Raw genomic sequence first — 22,585 nt, 5'->3', positions numbered from 1 at the left:
CTAGAATAGAAAGAATTATTTTATAGTGGGCATAAAAAATGTAGTTTGTGACACATGTTATTAAGGAAATGATCAAGTATATGAGTGATGAAACAGAGCAACGGTAAAACAGCAGGATAACGATAAATAGTAATATTCCGTAACTCGAAATTCCACAAAGATTTTTTTCTATTAAGTATGTAAATATTTCTATTGCGATGTCTGCAACTTCATGCAGAATTAGAACAGGGATTTGTACCGCCTTCGCACGTAAACATCAACAGGCCTGACGATACAACAGCTAGTGGTTTCATTTTGTTACATTTCTCATATGTCAATAGACGGATAGTATTCGCACGTGCAAATCAAATTTACTATGGATAATCATCTCTGGTGATTATTTTGTATTGGCTACACTTGTTTTTATAATACGTCGGTACTAGTTAGCAAAACAACTCAATATTAGAACTAGAACAAAGAATATCATATGGTCTTTCTGGGAGTTATTTGCAAACCTGTCGAAGAAAAACATGTTTACATCTAATTTGGTCACTTTAATTTTGTTTTTCCTGGGCTCTATTCAGTTTTAACTAAGGATGCAGTTGGCTATAAAGCAACAAAGTATTTTAGTCCCCTTTCTTTTGAATCCCACGTTTACGTCTGTGATTTGTTAAAATTGCAGCTGGGATACGTAATTCCTATGTCACTCTGATGAGTGTATTTTAAGAGAAAATTTGAAGAACGGAAATGCTCGTTGGGCATTGGTTTAATATATCGTTCAGTGTTACTGCGTTTTAGGATTATTTTCCATACCTATTTCTCAACCTCGTTTACGCGAATAGCATGTCGTGTTTCCGTTTCCCAATGAGAAAAATTTTACCCTAAATAGTTAAAAATTGTAAAGAAATATAACACAGTAAAACAATATTAATAAACCGTAGATAGATGGTTTACACTTCGTCCTATCCATTAGATTGTGACGACGTGCAAATGAATGTCAGGTTCGTTGAATTGACTGCTTTATATCTTGTATCTAGATACAGACTTTTAAAAATAAGAAGGTACTGGGCAATGATTATCCTGTATTCATAAATGTTGTTGTACCTATGCTATGATTATCCTGGATTCAGAAAGGTAATTGTACCTAGAAGCAAATCTGATTGTTGGATTGACAGTGGAAGTGGAAACAAAGAACAGTGAATAAAACTTAATAGAATCTGCCTTTATGGGGATCATCCCACTCTCCAGTCCTTTCTAGGTGTTCGCTCACATTTGTTATATAACTTAGAATTTTATCATTTAGAAAAAAAAGGTGTAGTTATTCTTCTCTAGTATCTTGATTTCTTGATGGGTCTTCCGTTTTGGAACCCTTAACTCTTCTCAGGAATCTTGTATCTTATGCCTGTATTTTGGTATTCACTGTCTCGCTTCCATAGTCAAACGGAAATTGATCAACGGATACATCAATGTAGATGCCAGGAATGTTACAGCAACTTGTAAAGAAGAGATAGAATTTGCAAGTATACTAAAAGGCATGAATATTGGTGTTGTAACAATCACAGAAACGAAAATGGAAATGAGAGGCATCAAATATAAGCAGATTCCATTATTTTCTATAGTAGTGTTGAACAAAGGAAAGAGAAAACTAAGACGTAGCACTACTCCTGCACAAGAAATGGGAAAAAGAGATCAAAGATTGAGTATGTGTAAGTACAAGAATATACTTACAGTCAGACTGAAACTGAGCGGCGTCAACGTCACAGTTAGAAGCGTGTTTGCACCAGAAGAACCTTCTATGAAGAATTACAGAAAGGATATACGTAGTAAACTGATCAGATTATTATGATGGATTATTTCAGTGCTAGAGTAGAAAATATCCCGCTAACCAATTTTATATGACCTTTTGGAGAAGCTGTATGTAATATAAATAGTAAAATACTGAGAGATTTTGCCTCTTACATTAATTCAAAAATAAAAAAACTCTTTTTTTGAGAAAAGGGACACACATAAGCCTATGCAGCAACTACAGAGGTATAAGTTTACTGAACTCGACATACAAGATATATACTAAGATTTTAAACACTAGACTTAAAAACATAACAGAAGTAATATTGCATGAGGATAAAATAATCTTTTGGAAAGGACGGTCCAAGATAGATGAAATTTTTATTTTACAGTAGATCATACAAAGTTCGTGAGAATATAATAAACAAATTGCTTTTATTGGTTTTAGAAAAGCTATTGACAGTAGTAATAGACAGAAGGTTTGGAAAGTAGCGACGAACCGCGAATGTCCGATACATCCAATAAATGCAGTAAACGGTTTATATCAGAATATGACTATCACTCTAGATCTCAACCTAAAAATGATTAAGGAGATACCAGCCAACAAAGGAGAGTGACAAGGCCGCTGTAACTCCTCAACTGAATTCAGTGTTCACCCATATGACGTAAAGCATATACGGAAAACAGAATCTCAGAAAATATATACCTCGAGAGGAGAAATATTTTAAATGAATTAATGTATGCTGACATTGCAGGGATCCTAGCAGATACGTAAGCAAGCCTTCAGATAGAATTTACTTACTGAAACATGTAAGTGTGAAATTCGACATGGAGATCTAGACAGAAACAAACTAATAAAATTGCATTCAGGGGGAGTGAACACATTAGAACCAGTAGAGTGAGGTAGCACAATATTTAAGAACAATTAAACAACTTTACTTACCTAAGATATGAGGTGTCGTATGGCTACGACACAGGTATAGAAATTAAACTTAGTAAACTGAGGCGGACATGCGGAACTATTAACAGAAACATTAAAAATAAACCTAGGTAAAGTACTCAAATCAGTTTCTATCAAAATTATGTCTTGAAATCAGCATTCCACCCTCGATATAACCATGCCTGATAATCCATTGTAGCGTTCAAAAGAACTTTGAGGTTATCTGATGGTATAACTCTTACCTTGAAGGGAAGAACCATCGTTTTTTGAAAAAAACAGCTATTAAATCGAACAGCGTGCAAAAAAAAGAGAGAATGATATCAAGACTTCCCGAAACTATTTCTGAGAGACTAAACAAGGAAGAAACGTGGAAATAGGTAGACGAGGAAGAACATAAAATCTAGATGTAGCCGAAACAGTAAAGTGTTTGCGCGATCAGATAAAATGGGTTGATTGGAATAGCTCAATTGGCCTGTTCCCTAAATGGAGGTTATTATACACGCTATTTTAAATTAATTCCTGCAGCCTTTTGTGGTACTCATTTTTCTCGAAAGTTTTTTCTGTTTTCGATGTTCTATTTAAAACCATAGATGAATCTTACTTCTCTTTTTAAAATTAGAATATCCAAATTAAGATTTATATCGTCCAGTCCAGTTCAGAAGATCCTCACTAGCGGACCATCGGTAAGGACAGCACTTAAGAATCTACTAATTACTACTCGCCGTCGATGGAATAGCCACTTACGACACACCTTGCGGCCAACGACACGAAAAGATGTAATCTATCGAAATTTCTGCTGTTTTTATGCTTTAACGTTTTGTCCTTGATTGTCTCTCGTTGTAATAGTATTTACAGTCAGTGTTCCCAGACACTTAGATAATATCTGTATTCGTCTTGAGTGTATTGCTTGTGTTACAGATCCACCGTCGATATGTGTCTGCCACGCTGACATATTTAATACTTAATTAACTTAATTATTCTCTTGTTACGTCTGTATTATGTTCTACCCTCCAGTTTCGCTATTAGGTGGGAGATTGGGCTTTGGACTGATCATAAGGGTATTCTGTGTGTGTGTGTGTGTGTGTGTGTCTGTGTGAGTGTGTGTGTATCTGATGAGGGTCTATAAACGGAAGGGCCTTGAACTGCAATGAGACGAGCTTAATTACATGGTATTTCTCTGATACAGGCCACACATCAGGCGCAAAAGTTTCATTAACTGCATGATCTGACCTAGTAACTCCCTGTCAAAAAACCTGAAGTGAAGCTCCATTCCTAAAGGGCACAGAGGCTTCGCAGAAGACGGTATGATATTATTGCAAGTTTCACTAACATTCATAAAATACGCGGCCCTCCTATCTCTAACACGCATCGTAAATAAACAGAGCAGTCACTCTACGGCTCTTGTAGGTCTACAACTATGATTTTACGGACTAAATATCTCTGTCTGGAGTGCATCATAAGAGTAACAGCAAAATTTTATTATGGTTGATATGAGTGGTCCATCCTTAGCATTAATTTTTGAAGAGAACAGAAGTTCAAAGACTTACATACATGCAGAATGAATGTAATATCTGCTTTTAAATAGAGACGTTTTGTCTACCAGTAGGTACACATTGCCATAGTGTTCACACAGAGCTTGTATTCGTATGCGGGGTACTAAAAACTGTAGCAACAGCCGCGTTATAGAATTCATAATCGTGGAATCATGTTTCTCGTGCCGTACGAATAAATGTCTTCCCACGATAAATTAGAACCCATCGATTAAAGGTAGCCATAAAAATATAGTAAATGCATCAGTGTCACATTTATATGTTCAACTCTGCTTCTGTGTTGTTCTTCATTTCATTGTAATTAATGTGCATCAATATGTCAGTATGATTATGAGGTTTCGTTGTCCAAAATGCTTCCCTAAAGCAAGGCGATCATCTTTCCTGATTAAGTAAGTCAGTAAATAATTAAACAGATAAAGGTGACATTAATGGAAAAAGCTTCAAAGAGAGAATAAATATCTGCTGCAGGCTTGGTCATATTAACACTGCGTTCCTGAAATAATCTGTAAATTCACATTCATTAAGTTCTCGGACAAAGCGCTGATGATATACAAACCAATAAAAAAATATGTAGTCTTTCTGAAAGCGAGCAATCTCTTATCCTGGGAGTGCCTGGCAGTTTCACTGCGTTTTAATAGGTTTTTGGGATCCCGTTGTGGCCAACTTGTTACAAAGGGCAGATTATCTACGAGCACATTACTTTCTTCAGATTACTTTCATTTTTGACTCAAAATTGTAGTAAAGGAGGTCTTATTAATATTCCGTACTATTAGTTTGATGAAATGAACAGGAATCCTTCGATTAATATTACGAGAGGGAAACGTTGCAGATTATGGTGTTATAAAAGTTGATTTGCTGGAGAAATTAACAGACAATAGAGTAAAAATACTTTGCCTAATATTTGACAATGACGAGTATCAAAGTAGGAAATGGAAAGTTCTTTCTTCCATGTAACAATGATCGCATTAGGACAGAAAAAGAGAATTGCAATGTTTACAGGACCATCACCTTTCTCTCTCATACCGCGAAATTCATTGCAGGCTTCGCATCTAAACGTTTGGAAAGTAACAAGGAAGCGGTGAACGAAAAATGTGTCAGGGTTAAAAGAAGTAAAAGTGATACAGGACGCTTCCGGATCGTTGAGACTCTAAAATAAGAACGGGTTTTTGAGAAATACGTGGCACTGTGTGCTCCCTGAAAGCAAAAGTTTTTAACCATGCCAGTTATGCCAAATTCCTGGAAACAGAAAAAATGGGGTAAATTTGAGAGAGTGAAGACGTATTAACAATCAGCATATGGAAAAAAAAGTAAATTCCGACTGACTGTTAGAGACACTGACAGGGTTGTAACTATGAGTGGGCTGCGGCAAGGTTGATGTATGACTCCTAAGCCAATCGATGTATATGGAGGACATTTTATGAGAGAGTTATTGGCAGAAGTTGGTGATTATAGAATAACAGGGAGAGTTACAAACAAAGTGAAACACGCAGATACTGCAATATTTATAGCCAAACTTGTAAGAACCTTACAGGAGCTGACAGAGAGGGTAGTTGATATTGATTGAGAATATGGTATAAAATTAATGTAAGGAATACAAAGGACATGGGAAATGTCAAAATAATATGCCCCCGAACGTAAGAGTGAGATCAATTAACCTTCTTGAAAACGTTAAACGAGCCATGATACCTGAGAAGTCTGAAAGAAAATGCTGCTTAACCTGTCAATGAATCCGAAGTCGAATTTCCAGTGCCCTGTATGTATTCACAAAAGACTGAGTAGGAAAAGTTGTAGTCGAGCAAAGTAAATAGGTGAAATTTTACATGTGAAATATGGCACTGTATGAGTCAATAATTTTGGAGAGATTTGAGATGTACTGTATAAGGATAGTAAAAATAAAATGGACAGACGAAATAATGAACCTAGAGATACATACACGAATTAGTGAGAGGAAACTTATTTCTACAAATATCTGTCACAGAAAATTAATTGAGTATGCGATGTTTTGAGTTGATATGTCATATTTTGAGATAAAAAATTTTTCTGCAGGTCTTTATAAAAGAAAAAATAAAGAAAACACAGAGAATAAGAAGAAAAGGGCTATTGATTAGTGGATCAAACATTAACAGAATATACAGAATGTACCGGGTGTAAGTGTAGATATATCTAGCGGTGGCTGAGGACAGTGTACTAAACAACATTACATCAATATCTACTTCATCTAGAGGCTAATAAAAATAGCTACTTGGTGAAGTGCATTTTTTGGTTGGTTAGTACCCTCAGTTCAAGTGGCAAGAGCTAGCCATAATGCTTATTTTTCACTTTGGCAGTAGGACAGGTGTTAAAGTGTGAACGTGTCAACGCAAAACTGTTACTCTTCAGTGACAGGGGTAGTCCACTTAGTGGTGAAGTTGCGACCGAGCAGAAAACATCAAATAGTTAATTGTGCGTTGGGTCTGTGGGAAGACTATTAAACGCAGAGAAAAACAACCAACAAATTAAGATACTACATAAAAATATCTGCAGTTATACCCATTAAACCCCATGTAGGAAGTAGCACGAAGAAAGTGAAAATGTAGATCAATGGAAAAAAAGAAATACTCGGTAGGTCACTGGTGTAAATAAAGCTGTGAAAGCTGTGAGGACAGGTCGTGAGTCGTGTTTGGGTACCTCAGTCTGTAGAGCACTTGCCTGTCAAAGGCAAAGGTCCCGAGTTCGAATCTCTGTCCAACACACAGTTTTAATGTGCCATCTGGAATGTATGAGAGACAGTGTTGGTTCAAATAGCTAGCGCTTTGCAACTGAACATCTGAGGTCATCAGTCCCCTAGATCTTAGAACTAATTAAAGCTAACTAACCTAAGAATATCATACACATCCATGCCCGAGGCAGGATTGGAACCTGCGACCGTACCGTTCGCGCGGTTCCAGACTGAAGCGCCTAGAACCGCTCGGCCACACCGGCCGGCATTTAACGTGTTCGCGACAAGTAGTATTGTATCAGACATTTAGTGTTTCTTAAAAAAAATTTATTTCGGAAAGAAAATTTTGTAAATGTACATTCTGTGGTAACACTACGAACTGCACAACATATTCTGTGTTTGAATTAGATCGGTACGTCGAAAAACATGACATGAATTGTTATGCCAATGTCCTAATTTTACATTAAGGGATTTACTGTTGGATGAATGCGCAGCTTAGCGGACATTTAATTCTGTCAGAACATTCATTTGCGCTTTGTCTGCTTGTCATGTGGAAGAATTCTGCAGGACGGCGTTGAGTTTGCCGCACGTTGCACAGCGACGTGCGAAGTGTTGCCTGCACGGCAGGGGCTAGTAGTAGTAGTTGAGTGGAAGCAGGAGCAGCGGCTGCGCCGCTTTAGAGACGGAACTGGGGATGACGCTGTACTTCCCGGCGGCACCCGCTACCCCCGGCCCCACGGCCAGCTCCTGCGGGCTGCTCGAACTGACGCGGGTGCGGACCTTGTACCTGCACAGAGCAACAGTAAAAATGGGCGTTATTATACTCGAGATAAGAAGGTGCAGTTAGTCACTGAGGAATGCCAACTCCCTCGTCAGTTTTTCGTAAACGTGAAATGAACAGGTTTATTTATATAGTACTGGAAAATCTACAGATCAGGTTCCCACAAAGAAAGGACTCGAGTGCGCAGCATTACACCACTATTTAATAAAAACATACGCTACATGTCTGAAACATGGAAAACTGAATGGGATTCCGAGAAATTGAAGGGGGAAAATACATAGCTGAATTGTAGACACTATGCTGGTGATCGAAACATCGTACATAATACCGTTTTGACTGTAAACATGAATATAAAATAAAATAAAAAACTTAACAAAGAAAATAACATTTCATGGAAAATAATTAATAAAATCAAACATTATTATTGAAGATAAAAATGGTAATTTTGATGGTAGAACCAAAAATGGAATACATACTGCAAGAGACTATTCACGAAAACATCAGATGATACGAAATTTTTAACGAGTGCGTTTGATTATACATTATTAGAAGCAAAGAGAAAAATTTATATTAGAAAAGAAATTAATATGGAACCATAGCTAAAATAAGAAACTGAAAAGGGGGGTGAACATCTATACTTGGTACCTGGGCACAGATGTCCCTTAAAGTGTGCCTCAAAAGAAAAACGGAGGGTATGGAGATTTGGGAAGCAATAGGTACAGGAAAACACTAAGTAGTATAGTAATTCCTTAAAAAATTTAATAAAATAACTGAGCAAATCACCTACAGATTACAACGAAGAATAATCTATAAAGTTTTCGCACAAAGTATGGAATAACAATTTTTCAAAGTAGTTTGCTTATTTTATCAAACACATAATTATTTTGGAGGTTACAGATGACTTCATTCGTAAATTATAACTTTGAATCTGGTAACTATGTACATTTAAAGACGTTTACTAATCATCCATTTGGAAGTTTGAATCTCAGAGTCATCGATTTAAGTACGATTAATTGTGCTACTTATGCAATTTCCCTGATTCTCTTCCTTACGAACCATACAGCAGTCGAAATTAGGTAGGAAATTTTACATAGCAAAAACGAGAAAAAGACTAGTATTCATAACAAACTTCGTTTTTAACTTTAACATTAGTCCTCTTGAGACAATTAATTGCTGTTAGAGCTATCAGTTTCATGTCAACTGCAGATTTCATTGCATTGTAACGCTATTTGGAGAGTAATAAGCTTTAGTTCTCTAAATTCATGTTAACATTAAAATAAAGGTCAAAAGGCTTCAAATGTGAAATGCGTTCAAGATCAAGAAACTATTTTTAGCACATTCATTTACTCATTTAAACTGATTACATGAAGAAGTTCAGGTCCTCTGTTACACTGGATCTGGCTCTTACGCATCCAGAACGTCTTCACAAAAGTTTTCTTAAGAGTGATAATACAATATTTTTGCGGATTTAAGTACAAAGAATAGTCAGACGCAGCTCTCCGTGCTTATCTCTCGTGCTAAAGTCTTTTCATCTCTTCGTAACTACTCTTAACCAATGCCCATTGCAACCTGTTTCCTGTAATTAGTCCCTGTTCTCTGTCTACAATTTTTATCCCACAAAATTTCCTTCATTAATAAACTACTCCTTGTTGATTCAGGATGTGTCCCGTCAGCCTATCCAGTCGTTTTTTCAGCTGTGCCATCAATTTCTTTTCTCCCAATGCGATTCATGTCTCCTTGTTGGTTAATCGATGTATCTACCTAATCCACAGCATTCTTCTGTAGCACCACAGTTGAAAAGTTTCTGTGCTCTTCTTTGTTGTACTGTTTATCATTTATTTCTCCCTTTCATATAAGGCTATACACCACACAAACACTTAAAAAAATATCCTTCCTGACATTGAAATTTGTATTACATGTTAACATATTTCGTATTCTCAGAAAAGATTTTGTGGTTGGTGCCAGTATGCATGTATAGCCTGTTTATTCCTCCCATCATTAATTATTTTCATGGTCAAATGGCAAAAGGCGTCAGCTACTTTTAATGACTCTGTCAGTAATTTGTTTCCTGAGCAACACGTAATTTAATTCCATTGTATTCAACTAGCTTTGCTTAACTTTTGTTGATATTCGTCTGAAAATCTCATTTGAAGGCAATGTCCACTGCAACAACTGATGTTACAAGACCTTTGGCGTTACTCGCAGAATTACCGTTTCGTCTTCAATGTTTAAAAATTGTATTTCCTCTTTCTAACTCTTTTTGCAAATTTCTCCTAGGTTTTCGTTACCGATTCTTCCATATAGAGACTGAGTAACATGCAGGTATACTACAACCCTATCTCACTTTCTTCTCAAACGCTGATGCTTTTTCTTCTCCTTCAACTTTTATAACTGCATCTGGTATCTGTAATAATTGGATACAACCTGTCACTCCCTGTTGTCATTCTTTATAACTTCAATATAATAAAGAATGTATTTCAGACAACATTCTAAAATTGTTTTTGTATGTCCATCCTTTTTACTGGAGGTCTGGGGGACCACGGCCGTTCAGCACTGAAAGGACGGCTGTAGGTGTCTCATTTTCTTACAGTTGTAAAATTGTTTTCTAAATCAACATCTGCAACAAACGTGAGTTTCCATTTACTCGACTTATCTGCTACCATTAGTTGTGAAACCAGTATTTCTTACGTGTTTCTACATTTATACAGAACCGAAACTGTCACCTAGCAGCACCTGCGTTCTTTGGTATTGGGGTAATTATATTCTTCTTGGATTCTGAGTGTATTCATATATCGCATATACTATGTAGAATAGTTTTCACATGTTTGGGTCTCCCAAGGATCTTATAACTCTGAGGTAAATCGTCTGCTTCGGGTCCTTCTTTCGATTTAAGTCTTGCAGTGCTCTGTTAAATTGCGCCTGCTCTATCTTATACCTCAAATTCATCTTCACCCACTTTCTTTTCCATTTCCATAATATTATTTTCAAGTTTCTTCCCTTTATGTAGACCTTCTTAAAACTTTCCCTTTTTGCTTGGCATTTTCTTGCCAATCGAGCTCTTGATACACTACTGTTTCCATTTTCCCAAATGTTCCTTTAGTTTCTTATACATGATATATCACTCACATATACATGCACGCTCCAACAGCTCACAATTTTCCCTATAGTTACTACTCTAGTGAATTTTTCAATTTTCAGTCAATCTCACTTTTTAGACATCTGCATTCTCCTTTGGATACTTCATTTACTACATTTTTGTATTTTCTCCTATCATGAATGTAATATTTCGCCTACTATTCGAAGAGTTCTATGGGCTTCGCCTTTTTGATCTCAAGAAACTCCCAATTCATCTTTCGGTGTATTTCTTTCAGACATTTCACTCAGTCCATGGCTAAGGTTCCTCAAACCTCTCAGTAGCCTCTGGCTTTTTCAATTTCCCAGGTCCCACCTCAATTGTTCAAATTTTCAGCAATTCCCATACCTTTAATCAGCATTGTAAAACTAATAAATCAGGTCAGCCACTTATGCTTCTTCATGTGTTTTATATTTCAATATGTAGTTTCTAAATGACTGTCATACCTGCCAGTGTCTCCATAATTCCTACTCCTGCGCTTAACCTAAAGGACTTGTGTTGGTAACTCCGTACTCAGCTGACCAGAAAACTTATTCATCCTGTCACTTCACTAATTCCTACTAGATCTAAAATGTTTATAACTCTATAAACTGTAGTATAAATGGTAGCAACGCAAATGAAACATGTTTTGAACCGTAATTTGTATGCATCTGAGGCTGTTTGAATAACAAGACTGATAATAAAGTAACAGCAATAATAATTCTGCTACTACTAGTACTACCGCTAATAATAATAAATGTAATAAAAAGAAAAATAGTTACAGTGAGTGCAAAAAAAGTTAAATATAATGACACAACGAGTATGAAGACAGAGAAACTTATATATATTCTTTTGGCTAGGGACTTCATGAATGAGACAGATACAGTGGAAAAAGGGTATTTAGTTTTAAGGGAGAAAGGAGTGCTTTAAACATAGAACAGATATTAATGCGGCAATAGGTGACATAAAATCATTATACGAGTCAATAAACGTAGCGGCACTAATAAAGGTCTTCGTGGTGATCACTGTCACTTTTTCTTTTCATGAACTACGCAACTTAAGACGTTTCGGCCTCAGCCTTATAAGAAATCCCTTTAAAAGGACCTTTAAAAACCTGACCAAACACGCATGATAACGCAAATTCTCTAAAAGAAAAGTAATTACAAATTCATTCTTCTGTCATTGTATTTCTAAATCAGTACAAAAACAACAACCATCACACATAAGCCCTATGTGTCATTTTTTGTTTATATACTGACAATCTCGCGTCCTTGAAATATTTAAATCATTCTTTAAACTTAATTATTCTTTCGAAACTGACCATGAGTGAGAAAAGTGGGAGCTGTTATAGGGTAGTGAGTAGAGGGATTTGTTGCCAATCTTGTAGGAAATATTTTCACTGGGGTATATGCAGTGCGGAGACTGTTGGGAGCACACAAGAGGCTCTCTCCTGGAACTGCAGAGTATGCAGAAGGAACATTTTGATTGGGGAACAGGAAAGGAGGAAACAAGGAAGGAACACTTAAGGATCCAGGGAGATATGGGGGAGGACGGTGGTTGGGAACTGGCAGGTGGTAGGAGGATAGGAAGAAAGAGAACGCGATCTGACAATTTTATCATCAAAACCAAAAACAGGTATCTGCCACTGCCAGAGTTAAGTGGAGAAGAGCCTTAGGTAGAACGAGTAGCAGGAAATGTGCAGCACACTTAAACTGTGCCCAAGAAGGAATGTACAAAGTCTTAGGAACAAGAAAGTGCTGCTGCTAGGTAGTAGCCATGGGTGAGGTGTAGGCCGTCAGTTACAGGAAAGTTTAGGGGCAGTGTACCAGGTCATCAGTATCTTCAAGCCAAACGCAGGGCTAAGTCATGTGATAGAGGACCTAGGGTCTATATGTAAGGACTTTACAAAAGGGGAGCATGTAGTGATAGTGGTTGGGGTGGGAAACAGGTTGGACAGGGATGGGGCATATGACATAGATGATGACCTGGACAAGATAGCTTCCCTGACCCATGGCACCAACGTACACTTTGTTGAGCTGTTCCAGCGTCATGATCGACCACACCTTGATGGAGCTGTGAGGTGAATCAATGTGAGATTAGGGATGGCTCTAAGGAAAGCCAACTTTGCTCATTTTTCTCTGGTGCCCGTCGAGACTATCAACAGATGGGGTTTCACTAGGCATGGCCTAAACCTAAACAGGACTGGGAAGGGAAGATTGCTACAGCTGATTCATGAAAGTACACGGAGTGTGTCTCGGGCCATACATGGTCAAATACCTGTTGTCATAGGTAGGAAAAGAAGGTCCTTTTTTCAGGATAAATCCAGACAACGGGTTCCCCTGTCTAAAGAGTATCTCCAGCAGTTTAAAAAATACTGAAACAATCACTCACAAAACAGATTTTAACACTTCAAATATCACATATACCAAATGTCACAAAGAAAAACAAACCATTGGAAAGAGTAACATGAGGCATTTCACAGACTTAGCAATCCTCCATCAAAACATGCAGTCAATAAAAAATAAAATACAACTATTAGAAGTCGAGCTCCATTCTTTGAACTGCACAGTAGTTTTTATTACTGAGCACTGGTGTAGAGGCACAGAAGTCCAAGACGTAGTATTATCATTGTATGAAAAGGGAAACTCTTACTGCAGTACTACTTCAAGGGGTGGAGGATCATGCATTTATACAGGAAAGGAACACAGTTCAAATCAAGACATGACCTCAGTGCAGTAAGTGAAGACAAACACTTTGAAATATCAGCTATTGAATTAACAGGGCTTGATATCATCAAGAAATTAACCATTTTGTGCATATATAGATCTCCCAGTGCTAGTGTGGTCACTTTTCTCAATCAGTTGACAGATGCTATGGATAAAGTGTCAAGTACGAAGGTCAACATAATTCTGTGTGGGACATTAACATCAACACTAATATCATAAATGAATCGAGCAGCACCTTCATAAACATCCTTCAAAGTTTTGGCATGTCACTGTTAGTCAATAGTGCAACAAGGGTTACTACAATGACTGCATCAGTACCTGACCACGTGACCACAAATACTGACAGGGAAAAATGTGATGTAGCTGTAAAAGTTCTCGGACTATCAGACCATTTCTGCCAAATAACAACAGTTAAATCAGACATCAAATAATTCCATATACTACAAGCCTACAAACGACATATATCAGATATCAAAATAAAAGATTTTTCAAAAGAACTAGATAAACAAAGCTGGGATGAAGTGTAAAAGGAAACCAATGTGAATATGAAATTCTCGAAATTCTCCACATTGTTTAAATTGCACTTTGAAAAAGCATTTCCAAAAGTATACAAGTCTGTATCAATATCTCACAAAAACAGATGGATAACAGCAGGTATTAAGAAGTCCTTCCAAACTCTTAAACATCTCAGTTCCATGAAAAGGTTTCGCAATGATCCAGAATTCTTAAATTTCTGTCATAGAAAGATCTGTGGAAAGATGCTGATTGCTGCAAAAAAGTCATTTAATGACTAAATAATATATGTTGCAGAGAATAAAAGCAAAGCAGCCTGGGGTTATAAAAAGGAAACGGGGAGAAGCAAAAAACGCAGAATAACATACTGCTAAATGAGAGGGACAAGGTAATAAATGATCCACAACACTTAGCAAATTATGTAAATGAGCAAATTTCAAGTACTGCAGAGAAGTTGCAGCAAAAATTCCCGAAAAGAAGTATAACAACTGTAAATAACGATGCACTAAATACAATGGCGTTACTTCCAATCACAGACAATGAAGTCAACAAAACTGTACAAAACCTAAAAAATAAAAAGTCAGTAAGCTTAGATGAAGTACCAATGTGTGTACTGAAGCAATGCACAGGGATTATACAAGGCCCCTTAACAAATATAATAAATGAATCCTTCACATCAGGGTCATTTCCAGAGCAGTTAAAAGAGGCAAGAATTGTACCATTGCTTACGAAATGCAATGCAGAAGACATAGAAAATTACCTGCCAATTTCCCTGCTGTCACCATCCTAAAAAATAATAGAAGCAATTAAGATAGACCGATTAATGAATTACCTGAATAAATACAATCTTTTAAGCGAATCACAGTTTGGTTTCCAAAGTGGCAAAAATACAGAGTCAGCCATAGTAGAATTCACAAAAGTTGTACTTGATGCTCTTGATAAAGATGAGTGTGTCGCAGGCATATTTTTGGATCTTTCTCAGAATTTTGATACAGTCGACCATAAGATCCTACTAAACAAATTAGAAGCATTAGGCATAAGAGGGGTAGCTAATGACTGGTTTTGCTCATACCTAACAGATAGGGTACAAAGGGTAGAGATAACACATGCTTCAAATACATCTAAACATTTAGTAAAACATTTATCAGAATCAAAATACATTAATATAGGGGTTACACAAGATAGCATATTAGGACCAATGCTACTCCTAATATACAACAATGACTTTCCCAGTAGTGCAACTCATGGTGAAAAAATTCTCTTCGCTAATGACAGCAATATTATAGTCACTGAGAAAACAAGAGAATCCTTGCCGAGAAAGCAAATGAAACTCTCAAGGAAGTTTATGATTGGTCAATATGCAAAAAAGTGACATTGAACAGAAATAAAACTAATGCCATGAATTTGAGTTTGAAGAGGAAAAATGACAATGTTAATTGAATGTAGATGTCACCTCTATAGACTGTGTAACAAATACAAAATTTCTAGGAATGAACATTGATTTTCAGTTGATGTGGTGTGAACACATAAAGGTACTTGCAAACAGAATGTCATCATTTTGTTATGCCCTTAGAATCCTATCATCAGTGTGTCACATGCAGTGTCTTTTAGTTTCATATTATTCATATGTACACTCAATTCTTAGTTAAGGTGTTCTTTTTTTGGGGAACAAACGCACAAAATATGAACAAAATTTTCAAACTCCAGAAAAGAGCCATAAGAATAATAACCAAGAATACCAGTCGAGCTCAATGTAAATATATGTTCAAAAACACTGGGGATTTTAAATGCTTCATGTGAATACATTTACCAGTCAGTTGTACACATCAAAAATTACATTGGTAATTACTGCACATACAGCTCTGTCCATGACCATGCTACAAGAGACAGACTCAACTTACATTTACCAAGAAAAAATAAACATAAAACTCAAAATATCATTTTCTACCAAGGAATAAAACAGCACAATAAGTTACCTAAAGAGATTAAAGAAACTGGAAAAATACACTTATTTAAAAAGGCAGCTAAAAAGTACCTGTTATGCAATACATTTTATACATTGAAGGATTACTTAGATAAAACAGAGTAGGGGTTTAACAAAAATCTAATACAAATAAATAATAAAAATAATGATTATAACACATCCAAAATCTACATAATACCTTCACTTTATGTTTTTTCCTCTCTTTTTTCCTTTCTAGAAATACATACCCCAAGCTATGCATAGCACAATACTAACACCTATTTCTCTTTCTGAGCTCAATATCCCACTCATTATGGAGGAATGCTGACTCAGTTTTTAAGTATAGTAAATGGGAAGTCACGGTACAGAAAATGGCCCAGAGATCACCAATGTGTGTGTGTGTGTGTGTGTGTGTGTGTGTGTGTGTAGTGAGTGAAGTGTTATGAAACAATGTGTGTATAGTGTGTGCAGTGACTGATAGTGAGAGATGAGTGAACAGTGTGGCATTACATTATTTAATAAGTTATTTATAAAAAAGTATTGTATACCAGAAGAAAAATTAATGATCGTCTTCAAATAGAAGTCTGTAAATATATGTGTATACGAATTAGTTTATTTTAAATTGGTCTAAATGAGTAAATACTTGGACATGTCCTATATCATTGTAAAAAGAGATATAAGGATGAATAAAGCTAGTACTACTACCACTAATATTTCGCAGATCAGACACAAACTTACCATAATAAAAATCCTGTTTAATGTGGGAGTATATCCCAAAGTCTGACACCAGCTACCGAGAAAGATTCAGAGAAGGCGGTTGTATGATTGCGTGACTTTTGTTATTCTGTTTCGATATGATAGTTAACATCGAAGGCAGATTTAAGGCACTGTACATATTAGTTAGACGTTAAATAAGAGTGTGTGGAAATCCTTGCATGTGTCTGTACTTTAGTGGGGTAAGCGAGGTAGATGATGAATGATCAACATGACATACATCACACATATAAAGTACTCAAGCGTTCACCAGCTGCAAGCACTGTGAGCTTTCCTGCGTTACTTAGTTCATGTTACATGGATCATTTTTACGAAAAGTCGAACTGATATGCAACGAGTCATTTTACATTCACATTATTTGTAAATACGGCTACAAGTTGGAAACTGATAACTTGTTTTCAATACACAGGTGTAGTTTGGTAATTCCTACCCGCCACCTTATACACATTACATTAATAGAAATTCTTCTACAGAATAGAAGGAGATGTCAAGGAGAAATGTTTTCAGTTTGTTTTCAAATTTCAGTTTGATCTCTGTCAGACGTTTTACGATACTGAGTGTTTATAAACAGTTTGAGTTGCAGCGCTGTGCAAACCTTTTTCTGCTAAATGAAATCTTAATGTCGAGTAGTGAACGTCACTGTTCCTTCTCGTATGTAATTATGTGCATTATTGTTCCTTTTGAATTGTAGTGGATTATTTACAACAAACTTCATGAGGGAATAAATATAACGTGAAGTGGTAGTCAGCATCCTCGCCTCCAGAACAGACGTCTACAAGACGACTGTGGGTGAGCTCTATATATTATTGTTACAGTATATTTCTGAGCAATGAATACTTACTTTCCTTAACATGAGTTACCTCGGAACATTGTTCCATATGGCATTACTAAATGAAAACATGCAAATTATGTCAACTTACTGATTTCCTCTTCTCAAGGGCTACAATGATTCTGAGTGCTAATGTGGCTTAACTAAGTTGTTTTAATAATTCTAAAAAGTGTTTTTCCTGCTTAAATTCTCATTATTACGGTAAACTAAAATTTTTAAGGTTCCGCCATATTTATTATTTTATTGCCATGTATTGCACTTCCCATTGGTGACGTGAGAAAGACCTTGCTACACAACACCACTGTAAACGACAGTTAAAAGTACAAGTGTTGTACAATATTATTTTTCAGCTCAAAAAGGAACAGATCTTAATATTTATGTAGGACGTGGAGAGATGATAATGTTTTCTTAGATGTAGCTGAGTATTCAGTTCAGTTAAGGTTTTTTACATGGCTATTTGCTAAGGGCATGTAATTTATTTAGGAATAAGACTGGGAGGGATTCCTTAAATTTCTGACTAATGAGCCGTGAATGATCAACAAGCCCAACAAGGACAACTTGGGTTTTTTGTTGGAATGAGACTTAAGATTACATTTTAACCTAGTTTGGTATCGCACATAGATCAGTATTAACATTATCGATACTTGTTCTCAGATTAGTTACTTTGGATCTAAGTATACTGACGGCAACTGCGACTGAGTGCTTCAAATTAACGCAGTTAGTGGAAATAGTCGCCGGCCGGTGTGGCCGAGCGGTTCTAGGCGCTTCAGTCTGGAACCGCACTACCGCTACGGTCGCAGGTTCGAATCCTGCCTCGGGCATGGATGTTTGTGATGTCCTTAGGTTAGTTAGGTTTACGTAGTTCTAAGTTCTAGGGGACTGATGATCTCAGATGTTAAGTCCCATAGTGCTCAGAGCCATTTTGCTGACGCAGTGAGATGAGGTGATCGAAAAACAATGAGCATTCATTCCGGAAGCAGCAGAATAGCAGCTGTAAACGTGGACACGGAAAGTATTACTGTATTTGCTGTATTTATTGTATTTCAAGACGCGAACTACGTTTGTTAGCCTACTTCCTGATACATGGCTCAGAAAACGCCGACGAGGATGTTTTAGAGTCGATCATATACCAACGAGAATATAAATCTCTATAATGCGCTCTCGCTGCGACGTAAATCGTGCGATAGTCTTAGCAACTCACACTCACACACGATGCGATTAATTTTAATTCAAGGTCGCAGGAGATTGCAGGAACAAAGCGGCTGTAAAATGTATTATTCACGTAGAGCCACCTTCAACTGTTCTACAAAGTCATCGATGCACTGACCGAAGAAAACTGTCAAGTGACGTGCGGTACGACAGTTCGATGGTGTGGTAGCATTGGAAACGAGGCATCTGATCTAGAAATTAATATGCGCAGCATATCGATCTTGAACAACAGTCTTCTGTGTCAATCTTCGTGCCAAAAGGACTCAATTTCGAGAAGGAAGGCGTTGCATTTTCGCATACCCCCTCCAATAAACGCAAGTAGCCCATTGGTCTACCCCACTATAGATTTTACGTGTTCGTCTCATTTCGTATGACATATTTCTGGGGCTCCTAAATATTCCAAATAGCGTGATATGCTCAAGATTCACAGCGTGTCCCAGAGCCACCACTTGCGGCAGTTAGTACTACCTGGAGCCGCTGCCAGCGCTGCCGTCGCCGTCGTCCCCGCCGCTACCGCCTCCGGCGCCGCCTCCGCCGCCGCCCACGCCCGCTCCGGGGCCCACGATGGCCTCACCCACGGGGACGCCGGCGATGGCGGTGGCGACGGGCCGCGAGATGGCCAGCCCCCCGGGGCCCACCAGCGCCATGCCCTGGGGGCGGCTCGCCGCCACGCCGCCGATCCCCGCGATGCTCAGCCCCACGGGGCGCGCCTCCGCCACCGAAGAACCTGCAACCACGGGCGCCACTCTCAAGGGGGAGACGTTTCTGCCTTATCACACGTACACGCACCGCACACACACACACACACACACACACACACACACACACACATATATATATATATATATATATATATATATATATATATATATATATATATATATATATATTACTGGCCATTAAAATTGCTACACCAACAAGAAATGCCTATGATAAACGGGTATTCATTGGACAAATATATTATACAACTTACATGTGATTACATTTTCACGCAATTTGCGTGCATAGATCCTGAGAAATCAGTAAACAGAACAACTGCCTCTGGCCGTAATAACGGCCTTGATACCCCTGGGCATTGAGTCAAACAGATCTTGGATGGCGTGCACACGTACAGCTGCCCATGCAGTTTCAACACGATACCACAGTTCATCAAGAGTAGTGATTAGCGTATTGTGACGAGCCAGTTGCTCGTCCACCATTGCCCAGACATTTTCAATTGGTGAGAGATCTGGAGAATGTGCTGGCCAGGGCAGCAGTCGAACATTTTCTGTATCCAGAAAGCTCCGTACAGGACTTGCAACATGCGGTCGTACATTATCCTGCTGAAATGTAGGGTGTCGCAGGGATCGAATGAACGGTAGAGCCACGGGTCGTAACACATCTGAAATGTAACGTCCACTGTTTAAACTGTCATCAATGCGAACAAGAGGTGACCGAGTCGTGTAACCAGTGGCACCCCATACCATCACGCCGGGTGATACGCCAGTACGGCGATGACGAATACACGCTTCCAATGTGCATTCACCGCGATGTCCCCAAACACGGATGTGACCATCGTGATGCTGTGAACCGAACCTGGATTCATCCGAAAAAATTACGTTTTACCATTCGTGCACACAGGTTCGTCGTCGAGTATACCATCGCAGGCGCTCCTGTCTGTGATGCAGCGTCAAGGGTAACCGCAGCCATGGTCTCCGAATTGATAGTCCATACTGCCGCAAACATCGTCGAACCGTTTTTGCAGATGCTTGTTATCTTGCAAACGTCTCCATCTATTCAGTCAGGGAACTAGACGTGGCCGCACGATCCGTTACAGCCATGCGGATAAGATGCCTCTCATCTCGACTGCTAGTGATACGAGGCCGTTGGGATCCAGCACGGCGTTCCGAATTACACTCCTGAACCTACCAATTCCATATTCTGCTAACAGTCATTGGATCTCGACCAACGCGATCAGCAATGTCACCATACGATAAACCGCAATCGCGATAGGCTACAATCTGACCTTTATCAAAGTCGGAAACGTGATGGTAGCCATTTCTCCTCCTTAGACGAGGCATCACAACAACGTTTCACCAGGCAACGCCGGACAACTGCTGTTTTTGTATGAGAAATCGGTTGGAATCTTTCCTCGTGTCAGCACGTTGTAGGTGTCGGCACAGTCGCCAACCTAGTGTGAAGGCTCTGAAAAGCTAATCATTTGCATATCACAGCATCTTCTTCCTGTCGGTTAAATTTCGCATCTGTAACACGTCATCTTCGTGGTGTAGCAATTTTAATGGCCAGTAGTGTATATGTTTTGGAACAACGATAGATATTGAAAAACAACAATCAGTTTATGAATTCAAGATAGGGCTTCATGAAGGTAAATAATATGAGACTTTAAAACTTACTGGCAGATTAAAATTTGAGTCGGCCCCGTGCCTTTCGCTGACAAGTGCTCTACCGACTGAGATAGCCACGCGCGGTTCACGACCCGTCTTCACAGCTTCAGTTCCGCCAGTACCTCGTCCCGTACCTTCCAAAGCTGAGGTGAAGATGTGAAAAGAGGTTGTCAGTTGTGCTTGGGTATCTCAGTTGGTAGAGCACTTGCCCGTGAAAGACAAAGGTCCCGAGTTCGGGTATCGGTTCCGCACACAGTCTTAATCTGCCAGGAAAATTCATGTCAGCGCACCCTCCACTGCAGAGTGAAAATTTGATTCTGGAATATGAGACATTCTAAAATGTAAGAAAATATTATTTTCAACGTAAACTTATGTATGTTTTAATCGACAGTCTGTATTATTTCTTACACAATCAGTAGCACGAAAACATCAGAAAAATAATGTCGTTAGTTGCATCGCAATACGTCAGTTACATACCGAGAACTGCAGAGTGAAGTTGACGCTCGAAAGAAACGAAAAGCGCGGCTACTGCATGTCCCTAGATGCAAATTGTCAATCCCACGTTGGTCGTGATCGCGATGTGATTGACGTACTAGAATGCAACAAAAGCTGTACTTACTTACACTGTTAGTAAGTGGACTCGAAACGATAAAGATATCCTGTCACAGAATTACGTACAACTACCATTTACCACTCTGTTAGATCTTGGTCAGCCATTAATTATGTGTACCATGGCTGATGGTATTGGGTTCTTCGTTACCGTTATGTCCATTCTACCACTGTAGTAAGATCAATAAAGCACGCAAAATCTTTCCCTATTTGCATTGTGTGTGACTGGACATTTGTATTGTATCCGGTTCACTTATTAACAGTTTAAATAATAACAAGTACAGAGTTTGTTTCATCGTAGTACGTAAGTCACATCGCCATTACGAGCAACCTGGGGCTCACGGTTGCATGTGGGGATGTGCAATAGCGGCTCGGTTTGTTTATTTCAAGCGTCACCTTCGCTTTGCAATTTCTCGCAATGTAATTGAAGAATTGCGATACCATCAACGCCATTTTATTTGTAATTTTTCGTTTTATTGATAGTGTAAGAAATAATATGGAGTGTCCATTTAAAAACCATAAGTATGTGTTGAAAATAACATTTACTTGCGTATTAGAATGTCTTATATTATTTACTTTTATGACCCTAAGACTTACAGTCACACCTGTGAAAGACGTTTTCAGTATCTACATCTACATCTACATCTACATCTACATCCATACTCCGCAAGCCACCTGACAGTGTGTGGCGGAGGGTACCTTGAGTACCTCTATCGGTTTTCCCTTCTATTCC

At 38.2% G+C, this 22,585-nt stretch overlaps 1 protein-coding gene across 1 annotated transcript in view; it reads right to left on the bottom strand.

Annotated features, from left to right (window-relative positions):
* Positions 1 to 7,257: 7,257 nt before the first annotated feature.
* Positions 7,258 to 22,585, bottom strand: part of LOC126100164 (translation initiation factor IF-2-like) — a 146,750-nt gene continuing 131,422 nt past the window's right edge. Inside the window, exons 4-5 of the mRNA XM_049910710.1 lie at positions 19,328 to 19,586; positions 7,258 to 7,739 (exon numbers count right to left, since the gene is read on the bottom strand). Of these exons, the coding sequence (XP_049766667.1) occupies positions 7,583 to 7,739; positions 19,328 to 19,586 (416 nt within the window). The 3' untranslated portion in view covers positions 7,258 to 7,582. The remainder of the gene's footprint in view (positions 7,740 to 19,327; positions 19,587 to 22,585) is intronic.

This window comes from Schistocerca cancellata, chromosome 9 (assembly GCF_023864275.1).
Source record: "Schistocerca cancellata isolate TAMUIC-IGC-003103 chromosome 9, iqSchCanc2.1, whole genome shotgun sequence".
Taxonomy (NCBI): domain Eukaryota; kingdom Metazoa; phylum Arthropoda; class Insecta; order Orthoptera; family Acrididae; genus Schistocerca; species Schistocerca cancellata.
The sequence above is the reverse complement of the archived record's forward strand: the minus strand, read 5'-3'. Positions and strand labels throughout refer to the sequence as shown.